General features: G+C 44.5%; 1 protein-coding gene across 1 annotated transcript in view; it reads left to right on the top strand.

Annotated features, from left to right (window-relative positions):
- LOC149443089 (uncharacterized) overlaps window positions 1–23,997 on the top strand; it is a 139,759-nt gene that overhangs the window by 52,517 nt on the left and 63,245 nt on the right. The window contains exon 5 of the mRNA XM_089655940.1: window positions 13,650–14,543. Within this exon, the coding sequence (XP_089512066.1) occupies window positions 13,650–14,543 (894 nt within the window). The remainder of the gene's footprint in view (window positions 1–13,649; window positions 14,544–23,997) is intronic.

Below are 23,997 nucleotides of genomic sequence, written 5' to 3'. Positions count from 1 at the left end.
GTTTGAACTTCAGCAAGTTGTCTTTGCCATATCTAGATGCCTAAATGCATTGAGTTGCTGCCATGTGATTGGCTGATTAGCAGTTTGTGTTACCCAGCAATTGAACAGGTGGACCTGATAGGGTGGCCAGTGAGTGTATTTGGATGGTATTGGTCACACAATAGTAGGATGTGGATGTGAGGGGGGAATAGGAGGGTTGCTGGACATCTAACCACCTCAATACCGGACACTTCCACCCCCTTCCTGACCAGAACACTTTTCAGATGTCAGTGCTGTCGCAGTTTGGATGACAATTGTGCGGTCATATACAGTACTATTCTAGGCTCTGCCTAGTCTGTGCAAAAATTGTGTCCCATTCCCAACGTGTCCAACTGCATGAAAATCCATCCAAATTCAATATAAATCCCTCATAAATACTGAATAGAAAAATAAAATCATCAATATTAATAGTTCTTTTATATCAGTTGATGTGCTTGTGCCTCTCCAATCACACTGCGCCAACCGACCGTGCAGAATAATGTGCCTTGTGCCTCTCCAATCACACTGCGCCAACCGACCGTGCGGAATAAAGTGCCTTGTGCCTCTCCAATCACACTGCGCCAACCCACCGTGCGGAATAAAATGCCTTGTGCTCCTCCAATCACACTGCGCCAACCAACCGTGCGGAATAAAGTGCCTTGTGCCTCTCCAATCACACTGCGCCAACCGACCGTGCGGAATAAAGTGCCTTGTGCCTCTCCAATCACACTGCGCCAACCGACCGTGCGGAATAAAGTGCCTTGTGCTCCTCCAATCACACTGCGCCAACCAACCGTGCGGAATAAAGTGCCTTGTGCCTCTCCAATCACACTGCGCCAACCGACCGTGCGGAATAAAGTGCCTTGTGCCTCTCCAATCACACTGCGCCAACCAACCGTGCGGAATAAAGTGCCTTGTGCCTCTCCAATCACACTGCGCCAACCAACCGTGCGGAATAATGTGCCTTGTGCTCCTCCAATCACACTGCGCCAACCAACCGTGCGGAATAATGTGCCTTGTGCCTCTCCAATCACACTGCGCCAACCGACCGTGCGGAATAATGTGCCTTGTGCTTCTCCAATCACACTGCGCCAACCGACCGTGCGGAATAATGTGCCTTGTGCTCCTCCAATCACACTGCGCCAACCAACCGTGCGGAATAATGTGCCTTGTGCTCCTCCAATCACACTGCGCCAACCGACCGTGCGGAATAAAGTGCCTTGTGCCTCTCCAATCACACTGCGCCAACCAACCGTGCGGAATAATGTGCCTTGTGCCTCTCCAATCACACTGCGCCAACCGACCGTGCGGAATAATGTGCCTTGTGCCTCTCCAATCACACTGCGCCAACCGACCGTGCGGAATAAAGTGCCTTGTGCTCCTCCAATCACACTGCGCCAACCGACCGTGCGGAATAAAGTGCCTTGTGCCTCTCCAATCACACTGCGCCAACCAACCGTGCGGAATAATGTGCCTTGTGCTCCTCCAATCACACTGCGCCAACCGACCGTGCGGAATAATGTGCCTTGTGCTCCTCCAATCACACTGCGCCAACCGACCGTGCGGAATAATGTGCCTTGTGCTCCTCCAATCACACTGCGCCAACCGACCGTGCGGAATAAAGTGCCTTGTGCTTCTCCTTTCATCAAAGTGCAGATCTCGTGCTGCCCTCCAGTGCTCCCCCTCCAGTGCTCCCCTCCTCCACCACAGGATGTGGACTCTTACACTGGAATAGGCGTCCTATGTGCTGTGTCATGGTCCTGGTTAGTCTGGAGCTTGTAGTCCTCCTGGATGATTGTGTACAATTCCCCCCCCCAATATATCATACAACTGATGGTTCATCTCATGATGTATGCAGGGAGGAGATAACAACAATCACCCACATGGTGTCATTCCATTTATTACAAACTTCCTTTACAGCAAACCATATACACTCACATTTGTATATAATATACAAGCAAAATGTCCGACCGAAAGTGTCCCATCCACACGAGTCTCACCATTCGGGAATTACATCACCGCAGCTGTCACTGACACATTTCCCCTCCTCTAGGGGGCTGTGAGAGGATTGGCTGCTGGTGGTAGATGGTCTTATTTATACTGTGTGTCTCCATATCTCCGAGCCCACTTCCCCTTCCTGTCCTAACCCGGTGTCACCTCCGTGTCCTCCCGTGGCCTTGCGTGGTCATGCAACACTGAACCCAAATGACATTTGTAACATTTTTTTAGACAGAGCTTTCTTTTGGTGGTGCGGTATTTATTCACCACTGGGGGGAGAGAAGGGGAGATTTAATTTATTGATAAACAAACAAAAAAAAGAACAATAATTTTGAAGTAAAAAACTTTTTTCTTCATTTGTTATAACATTTTGCAAAAAAAATATTTTTCTCTTTCACTGATGGGCATTGATGAAGCTGCATTGATGAACAGGCACTGATAGGTGGCACTGATTTGCAGCACTAACGTGCACTGATATGCTGCACTGATGGGGCTGCACTGATGGGGCTGCAATGATGGGCACTGATATGCTGCACTGATGGGGCTGCACTGGTGGGCACTAATAATCACAGTAAATGTCCCCTGTCACAGGAAAGCCGGTTATCGGTTTCCTTTCCTTTCCTCAGACAGTGACAGCGCTGAGGATAGGAAACCCCAATAACCGGCTTTTGTTAACATGTGATCAGCTGTGATTGGATACAGCTGATCACATGGTAAAGAGACAACATCATTGGATCTTTTCCCTGATCAGGGATGTGTTGAGCTCCCCACCAATCACCATGCTGCGTCCCCCTCCACCTGCACAGCAAGAGTGGGAGGACATCATACAACGTCCTTCCAGAAGGAGAGAGGTCCTGTCCGCCATCATTGTACAATAGGCCGGGTGGGAACCAGTTCAGGACTTCTGTCCTCCTGGAAACACATTTACTTTGGACTGTTTAGTGTTTGATGCATATTTGAGGTCCCGGGACCCTCTTGTCCATCCAGATCAGAAATCCCCTTTTCTCTGTTGGGTTTGTTTGGTCTCTGAACTGGTTTTGATGAGTATTAGATCTGCAGACAAGGAATGATAAATACGATCCTTCCTATGACTTGTTTGCTCTGAGGCCGTGCTGTGAGGTCAATGTCGGGTCATCATGAGGTCCAGGAAGGGGAACTTGATCACTTTTGGACGGAGTTGCTGGATAATCAGGATAATTGGAAGAACTCCGGCTGCAAGGCTCCAATCTCTGTCAGCCTACTGACTGACAGGAGTGATGTCACTGTCACTCTCTGCAGTAAGAGAAGAGATTGGATAGCAGGAGGATGCTACTGGTGGCATAGAGAGCTGTGGGGGAGGAGTCTGTTCTCTTCCCTCCAATGCCAGCCCAGTGTGGGTAGGAGGACAATGGGGGGTTCTCTTGGTTGCCAAGAATTCTCTGGAATCCAGGACATTGTACAGAGTGGCGGTGGGTTCCTGAGGCTCTGAATTCCAGCACCGGGCACTGCCAGAGCCTGTGTCATGGGAAGGTATTGGAGTGTCTCCTGAAGATGTTCAGCACTGAACCCTGACTACCTTTTAGGCAATGCTGCAGAAACAGACGTCCTCTAAGAAGAGTGCCCACCAAGGGCCCAGAGTCCTTCAACTACTCTACCTCCTTAAGGCCCCGAGCTCCACTACCCTTCAGGGGCCCCAAAGTTCCTTATCTGTAGTACCCCCTGAGAGACCCCTCAGCTCCTCTACTTCCCTCAGACCCCTCAGTATTTCCCTCCCTCTGACACCAATGATGGAACATATTCTTCATGGCCGGCTGGGGAATGTTTTCTTCCTCCTGAGCAGCAATGTAAGGGGCTCTATGCTCCATACTCCTGACCCCGGCACTCCATCATTGTGTTGGCTGCATAGTGTAATGATTGCCCATTGGCTGCCTGTGTAGTGTCATCATTGCCCTTTGTAGGCCATGTATGGTCAGGATGGTCCTTGTCTTGTCTATTTATTGTCAGTGCTGTTTGTTTAGAGGACCATATTACTAGAATTTATCTCCACAATGAGGAGAATGTTCCGGCCCCGGAAGTGGGGGAATGTTCTGCCCCTGAAGGGGTTCATCTGGGTTCCCACACTATATATGTGTGTATCATCATCTGCTGGAGATAAAAGACGTCACAGTGACTATGGAGGAAGAGGACGGACATGACTATGGAGGAAGAGGACAGACATTACTATGGAGGCAAAGGACGGACATGACTATGGAGGAAGAGGACGGGCGTGACTATGGAGGAAGAGGACTGACGTGACTATGGAGGAAGAGGACGGACGTGACTATGGAGGAAGAGGATGGACGTGACTATGGAGGAAGAGGACGGACGTGACTACGGAGGAAGAGGACGGACATGACTACGGAGGAAGAGGATGGACATGACTATGGAGGAAGAGGATGGACATGACTATGGAGGAAGAGGAGGGACGTGACTATGGAGGGAGAGGAGGGACGTGACTATGGAGGGAGAGGACGGACATGACTATGGAGGAAGAGGACGGACATGACTATGGAGGAAGAGGAGGGACGTGACTATGGAGGAAGAGGACAAATGTGACGATGGAGGAAGAGGACGGACATGACTATGGAGGTAGAAAACAGACGTGACTATGGAGGAAGAGGACAGATGTGACTATGGAGGAAGAGGATGGACATAATGATGGAGGAAGAGGACACACATGAGAGGGGGTTACTGGGTGTAAATAGAAAAAAAAACCTTATTCCCTCCTAGATTGTAAGCTGAACTGTATTGTTGCTGTATTGTCTTCCATTATATTGTAAAGTGCTGAGCAAACTCTTGGCGCCATAAATCCTGTATAATGATAATTACCTCCTCTGCTACCACTTCCACCATTGTCTCCTCTCTACTTCCGGTCTGTACCTGACATCACTTCCTGTCTGTATCTGACATCACTTCCTGTCTATTCCTGCCATGACTTCCTGTCTGGGTAGAAGTGAGCAGTCATATATTTCTGTCCCCCTTGGTGGGGGGAGGGGTTTTGGCCCCTTTGATTTTGCAGTAACATTGATTGCAGATTTAGTCCTGTAGAACATCTGGTATATGGATACAAAGCCCCCCAGCTGGGAGTAAAGGGTGGAAATGGCTGGTGACCCCCAGATTTGGGCAATGATGTCATCACTGTAAATGGATAAAACCCGTGCTATGTGTAACAACTCCAAACCTACAAAAACCTTCTAGCGGACTGCTGCTGTAACAAAGGGAAGGATTCCCTGTCATCTAGAAGAGCATTATGTGTCACAGCGCTGTCCTATTGTGTGTGCACAGAAATCATCACAAATACACTACAAATATGTGGAGACATTCAGAGATAAAGAGCTCGGGGCTCCAAATCCTATTCTCTGCACATCCACTGCTTCCACTTTACACCCACTTCATTGGTCTTATGGGGTTTATCAATAAATGAAGGAAACTGAACCGTGTGCAAATCCATCCACAACATAAAGTGCTTTGTGCTCAAGATGCTGCTCCCTGCAGATCCACTGCTTCCACTTTACACCCACTTCATTCATCTCATCAGATTTGCTGCTATAGGAAATCATCTCAAATCCTGTGCAAATCCATGGAGACGGACAATATTGTGTGCTCAGTATAGTGTTCTCTGCAAGTCCACCGCTTCCACTTTGCATCTACTTCAATCCACTTATTTTACTCCAAAAATCCACCAATCAGTGAACAGTTGATAAGGTGTGAAAGTGCTCCGCCCTCCAAACTGTGCCAGCTGTAGTGTAGCCCCGCCTTCTTCCACCTCTTGTACACGGGATGGTGAGGGCGCCCCCTAGTAGTGCTTCCCCCTCACCACACCAATAGGACTCCCAGCTTTTCAGCTCCCAGAGTCAGAAACATCCTTCACACTCTCCTCATCTCCGATGGTAAAGGAACCGGATCCTCCTCGCTCACTCCTGCAAGTCTGCTGCGGGTTCCCTCCTAGACTCCGCCTCCGACCGCCATTCCAGCAGGAGCTCCGCCTCTAAATACACACTCAGGGAGGAGAGAAAGGGGAACCAGACATCATGTGACACCTTTTATTACATGGAAATATGAAAATCAACGGGACTAATGCAATCACATTTACTGCAAAATCAGAGGAGCCAAAACCCCTCCCCCGAGCAGTCCTATATTTCTGTCCCCCTTGGTGGGAGTGGAGGTGACCCCTCTATAAGGATCTACAGTCCATACACACCCAGCACAAGGCCGGGGTCACACTACCAGACGCTTCTCGGGGCTGCAGTTCCTCTGAGCTCCACAAGGTGGGGATCTCACTTCTACCCAGAGAGGAAGTCTCTATGGAAGACAGGAAGTGATGTCAGGTACAGACAGGAAGTGATGTCAGGCACAGACAGGAAGTATAGAAGTGACATTGGTGGAAGTGGCAGCAGAGGAGGTAATAAGATGTTATTTTCTATTCACACCCAGTGGGACTTTAATAAAATGGAGACCTGAATGAAGAGGTGAGGAGGATTCTGGGAATATCATTTGATGTGACTCTTTGTGTTCAGATGTAGAGTTTTCCTCCTGTGAAGTCTGGAGATCATATGACATCACATTGCCTCCACCTCCCTCCCTGATAGAAGAGAGAAAGAAGAAGAAGATTCTAGAAGTCACCAGAGAGATCACTGAGCTGCTGACAGGAGAGGTGAGCGGTGCCGGGAATTCTGGGACATTCTCCAGTAACAGACAAGGGATGTGTCTGGATGGTGACTGTATCATTGTGTGTGTCAGGTTCCTATAAGGTGTCAGGGTGTCACTGTCTATTTCTCCATGGAGGAGTGGGAGTATTTAGAAGGACACAAGGATCTCTACAAGGACGTCATGATGGACAATCAGCCGCCCCTCACATCACCGGGTAAGAGGAGACTTTATTGTAAAGGAGAGAGCAGTACGGAGGATCCACCTAGATCCCCCATCATCTGATAAACACATAGAAACAATGGATTCAGTCAGTGTGTGTGTTTCCTACAGATGGGTCCAGTCATGGGAACCCACCAGAGAGATGTCCCCGTCCTCTGTATTCCCGGGATTCCACACAGGAAGGTCACACCATCCCTCACCATCATCAGGTAGATGAGGAACAATCACTGATAGTATCATTAGGATCTGTACATTATCTGCATTGTTACCATTGATGTCATTTTTATTATATATTCAGAGTGGAAACCTGAGAGATCCTAAAGTTGAGGTTAAAGAAGAGATAAAAGAGGAGGAGGAGGAGGATGAGGATGGGGGGATGGAGGAGTCAGAGCTTCTAAAAGAACACAAATATCTGTACCAGGACACCATGGTGGAGTCATCCAGCTACAGGAACCCACCAGAGAGATGTCCCCGTCCTCTGTATTCCCGGGATTCCACACAGGAAGGTCACACCATCCCTCACCATCATCAGGTAGATGATGACAATTATTGGTAGTTGTGATTTATACACAGCATGTTTGTTACAATGAATGTTTTATTATATCTTTCAGAGTGGAATCCTCGGGGATGATAATATTGATGTTAAAGAAGAGTATAAAGAGGAGGATGAGGAGTATGGAGTGATGGAGGAGTTTTCAGAAGGACACAAGGATATGATGGAGCCACCTAATACCAGGAACCCACCAGAGAGATGTCCCCGTCCTCTGTATTCCCGGGATTCCACACAGGAAGGTCACACCATCCCTCACCATCATCAGGTAGATGGATCCAGTCATGGGAACCCACCAGAGAGATGTCCCCATCCTCTGTATTCCCGGGATTCCACACAGGAAGGTCACACCATCCCTCACCATCATCAGGTAGATGGATCCAGTCATGGGAACCCACCAGAGAGATGTCCCCGTCCTCTGTATTCCCAGGATTCCACACAGGAAGGTCACACCATCCCTCACTATTACAAGGTTGGTGGGATGGAGAATCTAGAACATGGACTTGTAGAGAGTATGGGCTCCAATCACAAAGCGGTATCTTCCCGTATCCCAGTATGTAGTAAGATGCTGCATTCTGTTTTTTGGTAGTGAATCCTGCGGGTAATTTACCACTGGTGTCCATAGCAACACTTGTAAATAGCTTGTTGTTAAGGAGAGGGCAGCCGCCAGTGTCCCCAACAACCAGTAAACAAGGAGCGGATGGCCGCCAAGTTCCCCGCTGACAGCTGTGACAGGTCTGGTATGGGTTTTAAAGAGGAACCCTGATGCCAAAATATAAAAATAAAGGCGTGGTTTCCCCTCCAAAATCAATACCAGACCCTTAGTGAGTGCCCACCTTCCTCCTGAACCATACCAGGCCACATACCCTCAACATGGGGTGGTTGCTTCAGGGCAGGGGCACTCTGCCCTCCCAAAAGCACCTTGTCCCCATGTCAATGGGGACAAGGGTCCTTCCCCACAACCCTGGGCAGTGGGTGGGGGGCTTATTGGAATCTAGAAGCCACCTTTAACAAGGAGGCCCCCAGATCCCGGCCCCCCACAATGTGAATGAGTATAGAGTACATAGTACCCCTATTCATTCACCAAAAAAAGTAGTTTAAAAAAACACTGGAAGTAATTTTTGACAAAACAAAAATAAAGAACAATATCCCCCTGATGTAGATCCATCGATGATCCAATCACGATACTCACTGTCATCACTGACTCAAAGAAAAAATAATGCTTCTCTCTTTCCATCTGACAACTCTGCCGCCTCCCACTTCTGAATAAATTAAGGAGCGCTACCACCCTGTGACATCACTGGTTGGCCTTGCCCTCTTGTGACATCACCAATACAACATGCCCCGGTCAGTGACATCACCAATACAACATGCCCCAGTCAGTGACGTCACCAATACAACATGCCCCGGTCAGTGACATCACCAATACAACATGCCCCAGTCAGTGATGTCACCAATACAACATGCCCCGGTCAGTGACATCACCGAGTGGCACCGTCCCTTAGTATATTTAGTGGCAGGAGGCAGCAGAGCTGTCAGACAGAGGGGAGTCTTCATTGGGAGCGGAGCTTTTCTTTCCGAGTCAGCGGTGACAGCGATCATCGTGATTGATGATGGATCTACACCGGGGGGGACATTTTGCTTTAGTTTTCCTTTTTTAATAAAGGACTTGTCAAATACTGCCTGCTGTCTTTTTAACAGAATACTTTGTTGGGGTGAATAATTAGGGGTACCATGTACCCCATACTCATTCACATGGGGTGAGGGATCTGAGGGCCCCCTTGTTACATTTTGTAAGTCCTCTGCCTGCAAACCCCCACAGCCACTAGCCTGGGTTGTAGGGAAGAGTCCCTTGTCCCCATCAACATGGACAAGGTGCTCTGGGGGAGCAAAGCCCCCCCCTTCCCCAGAGCATCCACTCCATGTTAAGGGCATGTGGCCTGGTATGTTTCAGGAGGGGGGGTGCTTGCTTGGCCCCCCTTTCCTGACCTGCTGAGCAGCATCCTCATATAGGTTTCTGGTCTGTATTTCCTTCATTTTGGCAAGGAGCACCCCTCAAAATCCATACCAGACCCGGGAGGGGGACCCCACGCCATTTTCTTAATATTTTGTTGCTGGTAATTCTTTTTTTTTCAGATTTATCGGTTGGTTAGGATGCAGCGGCCGCTCGCTCCCTAACAACCATGTTGTTTACTGGTTGTTAAGGATGCCAGCGGCCGCCCACTCTTTCCCAAGCAGTACACATTTCCTGAATGCCGCATGTCTCCACCACTAATTAATGACCGCATGCATTTCATTCTTTATTTCCTTCTGTGAATGTAACGCCTGTTCATGCGGTATTTACTGAGCGTGTTCAGTGTTTGTGGTCAATACCGCAACACGGGATAGGAAATGGACAGTTTCAGGATGGCATGCGGTATTTAGGGGAAATGTACCCACATATCACATGTGATCTGCTTCTGTGAAGGGAGACAATGTGTGGATTTTGTGTGTGATGTCACAATCATAAATCTTACATTTTACAGATGATATTTTCTCTCATTTCCTTGATTTAGAGTGGAGATCCAATCGATATAGAATTTGAGGTGAAAGCAGAAGAAGAAGAGGCGTATGTGAGGGATGATCAGCAGTCTATGGAGGAGGATGGAATAACGGGGACATTTATAGAGGAGGACACTCCTACAGAGATCAGCACAGGTGGGTCATGAACACTAAATCCATTCCTCCACCCATACTGCTCACTGATTGGTCCAGAGTAGGGCGGGGACTGGGTGATATCAGTCTGTAATCCCCTGGTCACTTTCCTGAGCTGTGTTCCCCGTCCTGTATTCCTGGATTTCTCTCGGATAATCTTCCTTCTCTGTGCTGCAGACACAATTTATGTCTCTAGACTGGATTTATGGAGGTTCTGGGGTTCAGCTGGCAGAAAAATGTTCATTTCACCAAACGTGTTACTAGACCTAGGCACCTGGGGTGTGTGCTTTTGATCTTATTCCTCATGGTGGTGACATAGCAATTCTCCCAGTATTTGTCACCTGTGCCGGGTGGAGGGATATGTCTGTATAGTTTCACTGAGTGCAGTCTCAGGAGATGGGAGACAGCGGTGTGGGACCTCTGCAACTTGTCATTAGAAGGCAGGGGAAGCAGTTGAACCTGAAGCCAGTGAAGCCTAGAACAGTCCAAAACATTCAATCACTGATTACAGGGGAGCCAAAAAGGACTAAAGGTGCCTAGGCTATCTGGAAACCTGTCTAGGAGGGTGCTATGCACTATATCATTTATATTACAACTTAACCCATGCACTATATACTCTATGTTGTACATTACATACTCCTGACCCCTGCACTATATACTCTATTGTACATTACATACTCCTGACCCCTGCACTATATACTCTATGTTGTACATTACATACTCCTGACTCCTGCACTATATACTCTATGTTGTACATTACATACTCCTGACCCCTGCACTATATACTCTATGTTGTACATTACATACTCCTGACCCCTGCACTATATACTCTATGTTGTACATTACATACTCCTGACCCCTGCACTATATACTCTATGTTGTACATTACATACTCCTGACCCCTGCACTATATACTCTATGTTGTACATTACATACTCCTGACCCCTGCACTATATACTCTATGTTGTACATTACATACTGCTGACCCCTGCACTATATACTCTATGTTGTACATTACATACTCCTGACCCCTGCACTATATACTCTATGTTGTACATTACATACTCCTGACCCCTGCACTATATACTCTATGTTGTACATTACATACTCCTGACCCCTGCACTATATACTCTATGTTGTACATTACATACTCCTGACCCCTGCACTATATACTCTATGTTGTACATTACATACTCCTGACCCCTGCACTATATACTCTATATTGTACATTACATACTCCTGACCCCTGCACTATATACTCTATGTTGTACATTACATACTACTGACCCCTGCACTATATACTCTATGTTGTACATTACATACTCCTGACCCCTGCACTATATGCTCTATGTTGTACATTACATACTCCTGACCCCTGCACTATATACTCTATGTTGTACATTACATACTACTGACCCCTGCACTATATGCTCTATGTTGTACATTACATACTCCTGACCCCTGCACTATATGCTCTATGTTGTACATTACATACTCCTGACCCCTGCACTATATGCTCTATGTTGTACATTACATACTCCTGACCCATGCACTATATACTCTATGTTGTACATTACATACTACTGACCCCTGCACTATATACTCTGTTGTACATTACATACTCCTGACCCCTGCACTATATACTCTATGTTGTACATTACATACTCCTGACCCCTGCACTATATACTCTATGTTGTACATTACATACTCCTGACCCCTGCACTATATACTCTATGTTGTACATTACATACTCCTGACCCCTGCACTATATACTCTATGTTGTACATTACATACTCCTGACCCCTGCACTATATACTCTATATTGTACATTACATACTCCTGACCCCTGCACTATATACTCTATGTTGTACATTACATACTCCTGACCCCTGCACTATATACTCTATGTTGTACATTACATACTACTGACCCCTGCACTATATGCTCTATGTTGTACATTACATACTCCTGACCCCTGCACTATATACTCTATGTTGTACATTACATACTCCTGACCCCTGCACTATATACTCTATGTTGTACATTACATACTACTGACCCCTGCACTATATACTCTGTTGTACATTACATACTCCTGACCCCTGCACTATATACTCTATGTTGTACATTACATACTCCTGACCCCTGCACTATATACTCTATGTTGTACATTACATACTCCTGACCCCTGCACTATATACTCTATGTTGTACATTACATACTCCTGACCCCTGCACTATATACTCTATGTTGTACATTACATACTCCTGACCCCTGCACTATATACTCTATATTGTACATTACATACTCCTGACCCCTGCACTATATACTCTATGTTGTACATTACATACTCCTGACCCCTGCACTATATACTCTATGTTGTACATTACATACTCCTGACCCCTGCACTATATGCTCTATGTTGTACATTACATACTCCTGACCCCTGCACTATATGCTCTATGTTGTACATTACATACTCCTGACCCCTGCACTATATGCTCTATGTTGTACATTACATACTCCTGACCCATGCACTATATACTCTGTTGTACATTACATACTCCTGACCCCTGCACTATATACTCTATGTTGTACATTACATACTCCTGACCCCTGCACTATATACTCCATGTTGTACATTACATACTCCTGACCCCTGCACTATATGCTCTATGTTGTACATTACATACTCCTGACTTCTGCTCTCCACCCTCCCCCCACTGCTATATATACACATAATATGGATTATCTTTTGTTCCCCCCATTTCCTCCCAGCTGGACATTTTATATCGGATGATGTGATTGGAGCACAGACTTTTACATGGTGATAATAATGTGATAACATCCTCCAACTTTGGACCCTTAAACAGAAAGTGATAATGAGGGAGGAGTCAGTACCCCAATGATAGTGGTCTTCAGGATCAGTCCAGTCTTCATCTTGGTTGTTCTCCCCCCATCCTCACTCTCTGACCTCTGGGGGGGCTCAGCCCCGCTGTTCTTCATGACTAAATCATGGAGTAAATAAGGAAGTGCAGTACTTCTTGTGTTGGGAAGATGGCGATGAGTGATAGAGGGGGTGGGGACCCTCGTCCTATAATCCCCTCATCACTGTCCCTCCTATAAAAGACAGTTCTGGTGGTTTCCTCACTCTCTGACTAAGGTCCATGAATAAAGAAATGACCTGGTAGGATATCAGAGGAGCCATTTCCTAGTTCCCTTGAGGGTGGAATTGTAAGCTCCTCAGAGACCAAGCTGCTTGATGTGGGTGGAGTCCTGATTTGGGGGAACCAATCAGCTCCTGTCTAGTAATCCTCTTTGTCTTTGTATCTTAGTCCATGGCCGGGAGATGAGGAAAACCTCCGAGGATTGTCTCACTTTGTCTCCAGACTGGAAAGTAGAAGATGAGGACATCACACAGTATAGTCCAGGAGAAAACCCGGCTCCCTCCAATGTCCATCCGGCACCACCCAGTGTAGATGGACCATCGGATTCCTCGTATCCTGAGGAACCTCAGACTGTGCGGGACCGGGCCGGCCTTCCAACAGGGAAGAGGCTCTCCTGTACTGAGTGCGGGAAGGGTTTACGGTGTAAATCAGAGCTTACTGTGCATAACAGATCTCACACGGGGGAGAAGCCGTATTCCTGTCTTGAGTGCGGGAAATGTTTTTCACAAAAGTCCAATCTTTACAAACATCAGAGATCCCACATGGGTGAGAAGCCATATTCTTGTCCTGAGTGCGGGAAATGTTTTTCAGTGAAGTCCCATCTTCACACACATCAGAGATCTCATACGGGGGAGAAGCCATATGCCTGTCCTGAGTGTGGGAAATGTTTTTCACAGAAGTCCAGTCTTTATAAACATCAGAAATCTTACACGGGGGAGAAGCCGTATTCCTGTCCTGAGTGTGGGAAATGTTTTTCAGCGAAGTCCGATCTTTACACACATCAGAGATCTCATACGGGAGAGAAGCCGTATCCCTGTACTGAGTGTGGGAAATGTTTTTCAGTGAAGTCCCATCTGCACACACATCAGAGATCTCATACAGGGGAAAAGCCATATTCCTGTCCTGAGTGTGGGAAATGTTTTTCAGTGAAGTCCCATCTTCACACACATCAGAGATCTCATACGGGGGAAAAGCCATATTCCTGTCCTGTGTGTGGGAAATGTTTTTCACAGATGTCCAGTCTTTATAAACATCAGAGATCTCACACGGGAGAGAAGCCGTATTCCTGTCCTGAGTGCGGGAAATGGTTTTCAGTGAAGTCCAATCTTTACAAACATCAGAGATCTCACACGGGGGAGAAGCCATATTCCTGTCCTGAGTGTGGGAAATGTTTTTCACACAAGTCCAATCTTTCCAGACATCAGAGATCTCACATGGGAGAGAAGCCACTTTCCTGTCCTGAGTGAGGAAAATGTTCCTCTCTGAAGTCCTTTCTTCCTGTACATCAGGGGTCCCACACAACCCTGGAGGTGTATTAGTGCCTTGAGTGCGGGAAATGTCTTCTAGATGAATATAGCTGGACATCCCAGCTCTCATGTGGGGAAGAAGCACACCCTGATATACACCTCAGATATACTCCATGTCTGATCTTCCTCATGGAAGAAACAGTCCATAAGGAGATCAGAGGTCCCCAAAGACATGGATGAAGTGTGGGACTGGGTTGGCCATTGATGGCAGGAGAAGAAGTTTTCAATGTATTTTCCATGAATGGAAGACATTCCAGCAGCTCAGATGTGATCCTAATAACATTGGTTCCCCCATTCACACAGGAGGAATGGACATGAACTCTCACTGAGGGAATTGCTATATAAACATTCTATGAATAGACCCCCAAATGTCAGGAGACGTTTCTATAAAGACGGGAAGTATGGAGCAGAGAAATGAATAGACCTCCCAGCAATGTTATTACCAGGCTGCAGCTAGGGGGAGCTCTAATGTCACCCCAGCAGAGGGATCCCATCTAGCCCACATTAACCCTCTCACTGCCAGAGCTGTTTCTGCATGATTTTGCACACATGGGAAAATGCAGATTTTGGTCCTGAAGATGAGATAAACCCCCAAACATCTATTCTGTGACATCAGAGGCCCTGGAGAATAAAATGGTGGTGATTGTTAAGGTGTTCCCCGTACACAGATTCCCCTTCATATCCGCCTTTATTTCCTCCTTTCCCCCATTTTCTATGTTGGGATCTTTTCTACAATACTTTCTTATAATAATGGAACACGTTGTGTATTGTATTGTACACCAATAATAATGACTCCGCCCCCATATTCCAGACAAGGGATCTTCCTGACCAATCGGATTCCTTCCTTTACTATTTCCTGATTTTTATGCTTCAATCTTGTTAAATGTAAAATTATAATAAAACATTTATTGAACAAAAACTATTGTGTGTGTCGGTGCAATGACGGCAAACTTCAATATAGAACATTGCTCCTCGGTGACACCTCACACCCTTCAATAACGGTGCAGAGTGCGGGGGTCAGCAGTATATCATATACAGCCCACCATACAGAGTGCAGAGGGGGGCTGTAGTGTGCCCCCCCTCCTGATCCATACCAGGCCACATGCCCACAACATGGGGGTCACCTTACCAGGGGGGATTCCCCCAGGCATAGCACCTTGGCTAGTGGGTGTGGGGATCTGTGGGTGGGGGTCATATTGGATTCTGGAAACCCCCTTTAATAACAAGGGGCCCCCATATACCGTCCCCCCATGTGAATGAGTATGGGGTATATAGTACCCGACAATAGCACCAGCCCAATGACAGCTCCCTAAACTGTCATCATCTACATAAGTGAAGGGACAGGGATGGTGGGACCTTATTACCCAAATGTGACCAGTGACCATATTTGGTCAGTGATGTCACTGCTATCCTCGCCCCCTTCCTTACATGGCAGGGATTCCCAATGACATCACTGATTCCTGGGGGTGTGGCAGCTGTACCCATCCATGTCTTCCTCAGGCACCAGTGACAGCGGGAAGCTGTTATACAGTGAGGAACAGAAGTATTTGAACCCCCTGCGATTCTGCAAGTTCTCCCACTTCTCCATCATGAAGGGTCTGACATTCACATTGCAGGGGATTCTCACTCTGAGGACAGAATTCAGGAGATCACATTGTATGATTTGTAAAGAATGTATTTGTCTCGCATGGCTGAACAGAAGTATTTGAACCCCTGAGAAGATCCGTGTTAATATTTGTTACAAAAGCCTTTGTCTGCAATTACAGAGGTCAGACGTTTCCTGTAGTGCTTGGCCAGGTTTGCACTGCAACAGGGCTTGTGGCTGACTCCTCCACACAGATCTCCTCTAGATCTGTCAGGTTTCGGGGCTGTCGCTGAGCAACACGGAGTTTCAGCTTCCTCCAAAGATGTTCTATTGGATTTAGGTCTGGAGACTGGCTAGGCCACTCCAGAACCTTGATATGCTTCTTACGGAGCCACTCCTTGGTTCTCCTGGCTGTGTGCTTCGGGTCGTTGTCATGTTGGAAGACCCAGCCACCACCCATCTTCAATGCTCTGACTGAGGGAAGGAGGATATTGCTGAAAATCTCACAATAAATGGCCCCATTCATCCTCTCCTTAATACAGTGCAGTCGTCCTGTCCCCTTCACAGAAAAGCACCCTCAAAGCATGATGTTACCACCCCCATGCTTCACAGTAGGGATGTGTTCTTGGGATGCAACTCATCCTTCTTTTTCCTCCAAACACGACCAGTGAAGTTTAGACCAAAAAGTTCTACTTTGGTCTCATCTGACCACATGACTTTCTCCCATGCCTCCTCTGGATCATCCAGATCATCCATTTGCAAACTTCAGACGGCCTGGACATGTGATGACTGGAGCAGGGGAACCTTCAGACGGCCCTGGACATGTGATGACTGGAGCAGGGGAACCTTCCGTGCAATGCATGATTTGTAACCATGACGGCGTAGTGTTCTACCGATAGTGACCTTTGAAACTGTGGTCCCAGCTCTCTTCATGTCATTGACCAGCTCCTCCCTTGTAGTTCTGGGCTGATTCCTCACCTTTCTTATCATCAGTGATACCCCACGAGGTGACATCTTACATGGAGCCCCAGTCCGAGGGAGACTGACAGTCGTCTTTAGCCTCTTCCATTTTCTAACAATTGCTCCAACAGTTGATCTATTTTCACCAAGCTGCTTGGCAATTGCCCCGTAGCCCTTTCCAGCCTTGTGGAGGTCCACAATTTTGTCTCTGGTGTCTTTTGACAGCTCTTTGATCTTGCCCATGGTAGTAGTTGGCGTCTGGCTGACTGTGGGGTGGACAGGTGTCTTTAAAGAGCTCAGACAGGTGCTACTAAGTTAGATCAATGAGTGGAGTAGAGGTGGACTTTTTAAAGGCGCAGTAACGGGTCTTTTAGAGCCAGAATTCTTGCGGTTTCTTATGTGTTCAAATACTTATGTTCAGCGGTGGAAGACAAATACATTCTTTACAAATCATACAATGTGATCTCCTGAATTTTTTTTAAATTCTGTCTCTCAGAGTGGGAATGCACCTACAATGTGAATGTCAGACCCTCCATGATTTCTAAGTGGGACAACTTGCAATATTGCAGGGGGTTCAAATACTTCTGTTCCTCACTGTATATAGAAGTGGTAGAAATGTCTCTTCTATATGTGATGATCGGCTCCTGCAAAACACGGGACCGGAACAGGCAAAGTTTGGTTTGTACTGTCGTCTCATCCCTACTCTCCGACCACTAAACCCAGAGATCATCCCAAGTGGTCATTGTATTTGTCCCTTACATTGGGGACCAATGGGAGAAGGACCCCTTATATTAGTGGTCAGTGTAGTGGTCCCTTACATTGGTGACCAATGGGAGAAGGACCCCTTATATCAGTGGTCAGTGTAGTGGTCCCTTACATTGGTGACCAATGGGAGAAGGACCCCTTATATCAGTGGTCAGTGTAGTGGTCCCTTACATTGATAAGACCAACCTATTAACAATCTATGAGGAGGTGAGCTGTAATCTGGATAAAGGAACCCCCGTGGATGTAGAAGCAACGAGGATTGTGTCACTTCCAGAGTCACTCAGATGTAAACAAGCCATTTCCAGCTTGTGAAAGCATCAGAATGAACTGATCTTGGTTTGATTGGATGTTTTTATGGTCAGATTGGGATCTGGGGTCCAATAGACTGCAGATGTCTCAGTAAAGAGAACCTGTCTGATAGCAATAAAAGTAATGCAAAGAATTGGGACAGTGCAAAAATAGAAAACAAATTAAGGAAATAATTAAAAAAATTAAATCACCCCCCCCCCGTGTTTGCACACAAAGGCTAACATACTAAAGTCCACCCCGCATTGTAAACGGTGTTCTCACCCCACGTGTCTCCACACAGGTATGGCTGGAAATGTCAGAGTGAGAGCGATAATTCCGGCATCAGACCTCCTGTGTAACTCTACACTGGTAACTTGAGTGACACCTATGGGGGGTATTTAGGCCCCGTAGTTTGGCGCTGTTCCACTGTATGATGACTTTTGGACTGTTTATTAAGAAAAATTATATTATCTCAAATTGGGAATCCTAGCTGACTGTCATGGGTTAACATCCTGGGTTGATTTCCAGTGACCTTCTAGGAAGTTACAAAAAACAATGAGTGGAAGAAATTTGTCTAAGATACAATGAGGCTAAAACACCACTATTTGAATTTCTGCAGGTGACCAAACACCGGACCATAATTGACAATCGTGGGATTAAGCTCTCCCAAAACCTTGGAAGGTGTGTGATCACCAAACAAAACCTCTGAACTGTCACAATCGGCTATTGAATCCTGAGGTTAAAATCCAGTCCAATCTGTTTACCCCAATTACCCAACAATGGATGGGGGTCTTCTGAAATGAATGTAAAATAAAACCAGCATAAGAAAAGTGTGGCTTATATCAACGGAAATATTATCAAGGGGATATTTCCACACACCAAAATCTGTTCAATAAAGTTGGCTACTGCAAACCACTCAACTGAAGTTATAAAATATAAGATGGTTTGTGAGTTGGGTAAGTTCTATATTTCCAAAGGAAATCAGCCATTCCAATACAGTTCATATATCAGAAAAATGAGAAACCGAATATATTCATATATTTCTATGGTCCTTATCCAAGAGTTAGAAGGGAAATCATCTATACATGAATAGGACATATATTTGATCCATAAAGACATACTGTTTATATCAGAGGGGGAGTCATCATTAAGACCACCAGTTCATTTGTAATACCTGACTGTCCCCAGTGGAAAGGTCAGGAACCTCTATAGGTACGCAAACCTCTCAACCGTCCAATCAACAAGCCTGTTGGGAGGTCCCTCAGAACAAAGGACTTGTATGGTATAAAAGAGCATACACCTCAAATTGAAAAAAAAACTTAAAAACTTCTTCTAAAAAACTTCTTCTAAAGACTTCTTATCTGCTAAAGACTTCTAAGACTGTTACTACTTCTGAAACTACTTATCTACCCTGTTGCCACTATATACTGCACTATACTCACTTGCTACCTGCGGCCATTTTGCTGAGAACTTCCAGCTGCCATTTTATTTTTGAAGGCCATTTTGAAGGAAAAGATTTCCACCAGAGATGCTGATGCTCATTTAAATTCTGGTGCCTGACTGCCCAGAAACATTTTTCCCAACTGCATCCCACTGGGAGGCCTCAAAATCGAGATTCTGGGAGTGGTGAGACTGTGCCAAAATATTGTAATTTTCTTTGATATTTAAAACTTATTAAGATTTACACCATTTTATTGTGTGGTTAGGAGTGTATTTAGGCTCTCTGAATAATTATTAATGTAACTTTTTGAGTATTGGTATTGAGGTTATATACTGCATACTGATTTGTAATGTTGTGGTGGTAATTATCAGAGATACTTTCTTATTTCCCTACGGCCGCGGGAACATGGAAATAATATCTGAAGCACTATAGGTGACAACTAATCCCTCATAAATTTGTTTTAAGTTCCTTGATAACCATATCCTGTATGATACCGTAGATATTAGCATATTACATCTTTGATTGTGTGTACGAATATAGTCATCACCAGTATTTTGCGCTTGTATTAATATATATATAAATTTTGTACATAAATAAATGTATTTATCAAAAAGGCAAATTTTGTGTATATGGTAACAAAATCATATTGGTAAAAAAGAACTCAAGGTATATTATTAAGTGGTGATCAAATTATTATGGTGTCCAAATTATTGGTTTCTTAAATATTTGCCGTATTCTAACGGCTGGAGGCACTGCGATATTTTGTTTAAGGGAGAGGACTCCGCCCTACGTATTTAGAACAAATTATTACATAAACCACCACAACTGGCGTTTGCAATTTTAAAGCGTGACATGTTAGGTATCTATTTACTCGGCATAACATCATCTTTTACCCTAAAAATGGTATTATATTGTGTTTGCTGCACTAACATTAGGTAAAGTTTCTTTTCTAAAAAATGTACATAAAAAAAGCTGCAGAAATACGGAGCAACAAATATTGTACCAGCAACCATGTTACTCTCCAGGGTCTCTGCTTATATATAATATTTGGGGGCTCTCAGTCATTTCCCCGCAAATAATGACTTTTACATGTCGGAATGTCAGAATTGGCCGGGTAGGGAAGTATTAATAATAAATACAATAAATAATCGTCTCCTGACATTTAGGAGTCTATTAATAAATGGAACAACAACTCCCCCAGGTAGAAGTGCCGGTACAGTCCATTCCTTCTGTGTGAATGGGATGGGGGGACCAATGGTAGGAGGCTCTTTGCTGAGCTGCTTGAAGGGTTTCCATCCATTTCACATGGAAAATACCACATTTGTCTATTGGATGGTGAGAATTCCTAGGATACTTAGCGCCATCTAAAGGCCAAATGAAGAATTTCCCATTTTAAATCAATGGCTGGTTTCATAGTGTTGGTTTAACCCCCTGACGCTGAGTGCATGCAAATTAGCGGCCTCTCAGACCTGGGATTTGTTCCGTGGGGCCGCTAATTTGTGTACCTGTCTTTGTTGGGAGCACACCGCACGGCGCACTCCCAGCACAAAGACTGGGGTGTCACTGAGAGCCCCGGGTTCTGGAACTCTCAATTCCGGGTCACATAATCGCTGTGATAGCATCAGTCACTATGAAGCCCACCCTCTGTTTTCTCTCTTTGAATGGAAGAGAGATACATTGTATCATTATATACATCCTATTATACATTGTATCATTATATACATTATATTACACATTGTATCATTATATACATCCTATTATACATTGTATCATTATATACATTCTATTACACATTGTATCATTATATACATCCCAGTATACATTGTATCATTGTATACATCCCATTATACACTGTATCATTATATACATTTTATTTCACATTGTATCATTATATACATCCTATTATACATTGTATCATTATATACATTATATTACACATTGTATCATTATATATATTCTATTACACATTGTATCATTATATACACTCTATTATACATTGTCTCATTATATACATCCTATTATACATTGTATCATTATATACATCATATTATACATTGTATTATTATATATCCCATTATACATTGTATCATTATATACATTATATTACACATTGTATCATTATATACATCCTATTATACATTGTATCATTATATACATTATATTACACATTGTATCATTATATACATCCTATTATACATTGTATCATTATATACATCATATTACACATTGTATCATTATATACATTATATTACACATTGTATCATTATATACATTCCATTATACATTGTATCATTATATACATCCCAATTGTACATTGTATCATTATATACATTCTATTATACATTGTATCATTATATACATTCTATTACACATTGTATCATTATATACATTCCATTATACATTGTATCATTATATACATTATATTACACATTGTATCATTATATACAGTCAGGTCCATAAATATTGGGACATCGACACAATTCTAACATTTTTGGCTCTATACACCACCACAATGGATTTGAAATGAAACAAACAAGATGTGCTTTAACTGCAGACTGTCAGCTTTAATTTGAGGGTATTTACATCCAAATCAGGTGAACGGTGTAGGAATTACAACAGTTTGCATATGTGCCTCCCACTTGTTAAGGGACCAAAAGTAATGGGACAATTGGCTTCTCAGCTGTTCCATGGCCAGGTGTGTGTTATTCCTTCATTATCCCAATTACAATGAGCAGATAAAAGGTCCAGAGTTCATTTCAAGTGTGCTATTTGCATTTGGAATCTGTTGCTGTCAACTCTCAAGATGAGATCCAAAGAGCTGTCACTATCAGTGAAGCCATCATTAGGCTGAAAAAACAAAACAAACCCATCAGAGAGATAGCAAAAACATTAGGCGTGGCCAAAACAACTGTTTGGAACATTCTTAAATAGAAGGAACGCACCGGTGAGCTCAGCAACACCAAAAGACCCGGAAGACCACGGAAAACAACTGTGGTGGATGAGCGAAGAATTCTTTCCCTGGTGAAGAAAACACCCTTCACAACAGTTGGCCAGATCAAGAACACTCTCCAGGAGGTAGGTGTATGTGTGTCAAAGTCACCAATCAAGAGAAGACTTCACCAGAGTGAATACAGAGGGTTCACCACAAGATGGAAACCATTGGGGAGCCTCAAAAACAGGAAGGCCAGATTAGAGTTTGCCAAACAACATGTAAAAAAGCCTTCACAGTTCTGGAACAACATCCTATGGACAGATGAGACCAACATCAACTTGTACCAGAGTGATGGGAAGAGAAGAGTATGGAGAAGGAACTGCTCATGGTCCTCAGCATACCACCTCATCAGTGATCATGGTGGTGGTAGTGTCATGGCGTGGGCATGTATGGCTGCCAATGGAACTGCTTCTCTTGTATTTATTGATGATGTGACGGCTGACAGAAGCAGCCGGATGAATTGTGAAGTGTTTCGGGAATATTATCGGCTCATATTCAGCCAAATGCTTCACAACTCATTGGACGCTTCACAGTGCAGATGGACAATGACCCAAAGCAGACTGCAAAAGACACCAAAGAAGTGGAATGTTCTGCAATGGCCAAGTCCATCACCTGACCTGAATCCGATTGAGCATTTCACTTGCTGAAGACAAAACTGAAGGGAAAATGCCCCAAGAACAAGCAGGAACTGAAGACAGTTGCAGTAGAGGCCTGGCAGAGCATCACCAGGGATGAAACCCAGCGTCTGGTGATGTCTATGCGTTCCAGACTTCAGGCTGTCATTGACTGCAAAGGATTTGCAACCAAGTATTAAAAAGTGAAAGTTTGATTTATGATTATTATTCTGTCCCATTACTTTTGGTCCCTTAACAAGTGGGAGGCATATATGCAAACTGTTGTAATTCCTACACCGTTCACCTGATTTGGATGTAAATACCCTCAAATTAAAGCTGACAGTCTGCAGTTAAAGCACATCTTGTTTGTTTCATTTCAAATCCATTGTGGTGGTGTATAGAGCCAAAAATGTTAGAAGTGTGTCCATGTCCCAATATTTATGGACCTGACTGTACATCCTATTATACATTGTATCATTATATACATTATATTACACATTGTCTCATTATATACATTCTATTATACATCGTATCATTATATACATTCTATTATACATTGTATCATTATATACATTCTATTACACATTGTATCATTATATACATTATATTACACATTGTCTCATTATATACATTCTATTATACATCGTATCATTATATACATTCTATTATACATTGTATCTCTCTCTGTCATTTCTGAAAGAAAAAAAAGTGTGTGTTAAAAGTGTATATAA

This window comes from Staurois parvus, unplaced genomic scaffold (genome assembly GCF_062004578.1).
Source record: "Staurois parvus isolate SC_StPar_1 unplaced genomic scaffold, SC_StPar_1.0 ptg000877l, whole genome shotgun sequence".
Lineage (NCBI taxonomy): Eukaryota > Metazoa > Chordata > Amphibia > Anura > Ranidae > Staurois > Staurois parvus.
Note: the sequence above shows the minus strand (reverse complement) of the source record. Positions and strands in the feature narration are given on the sequence as shown.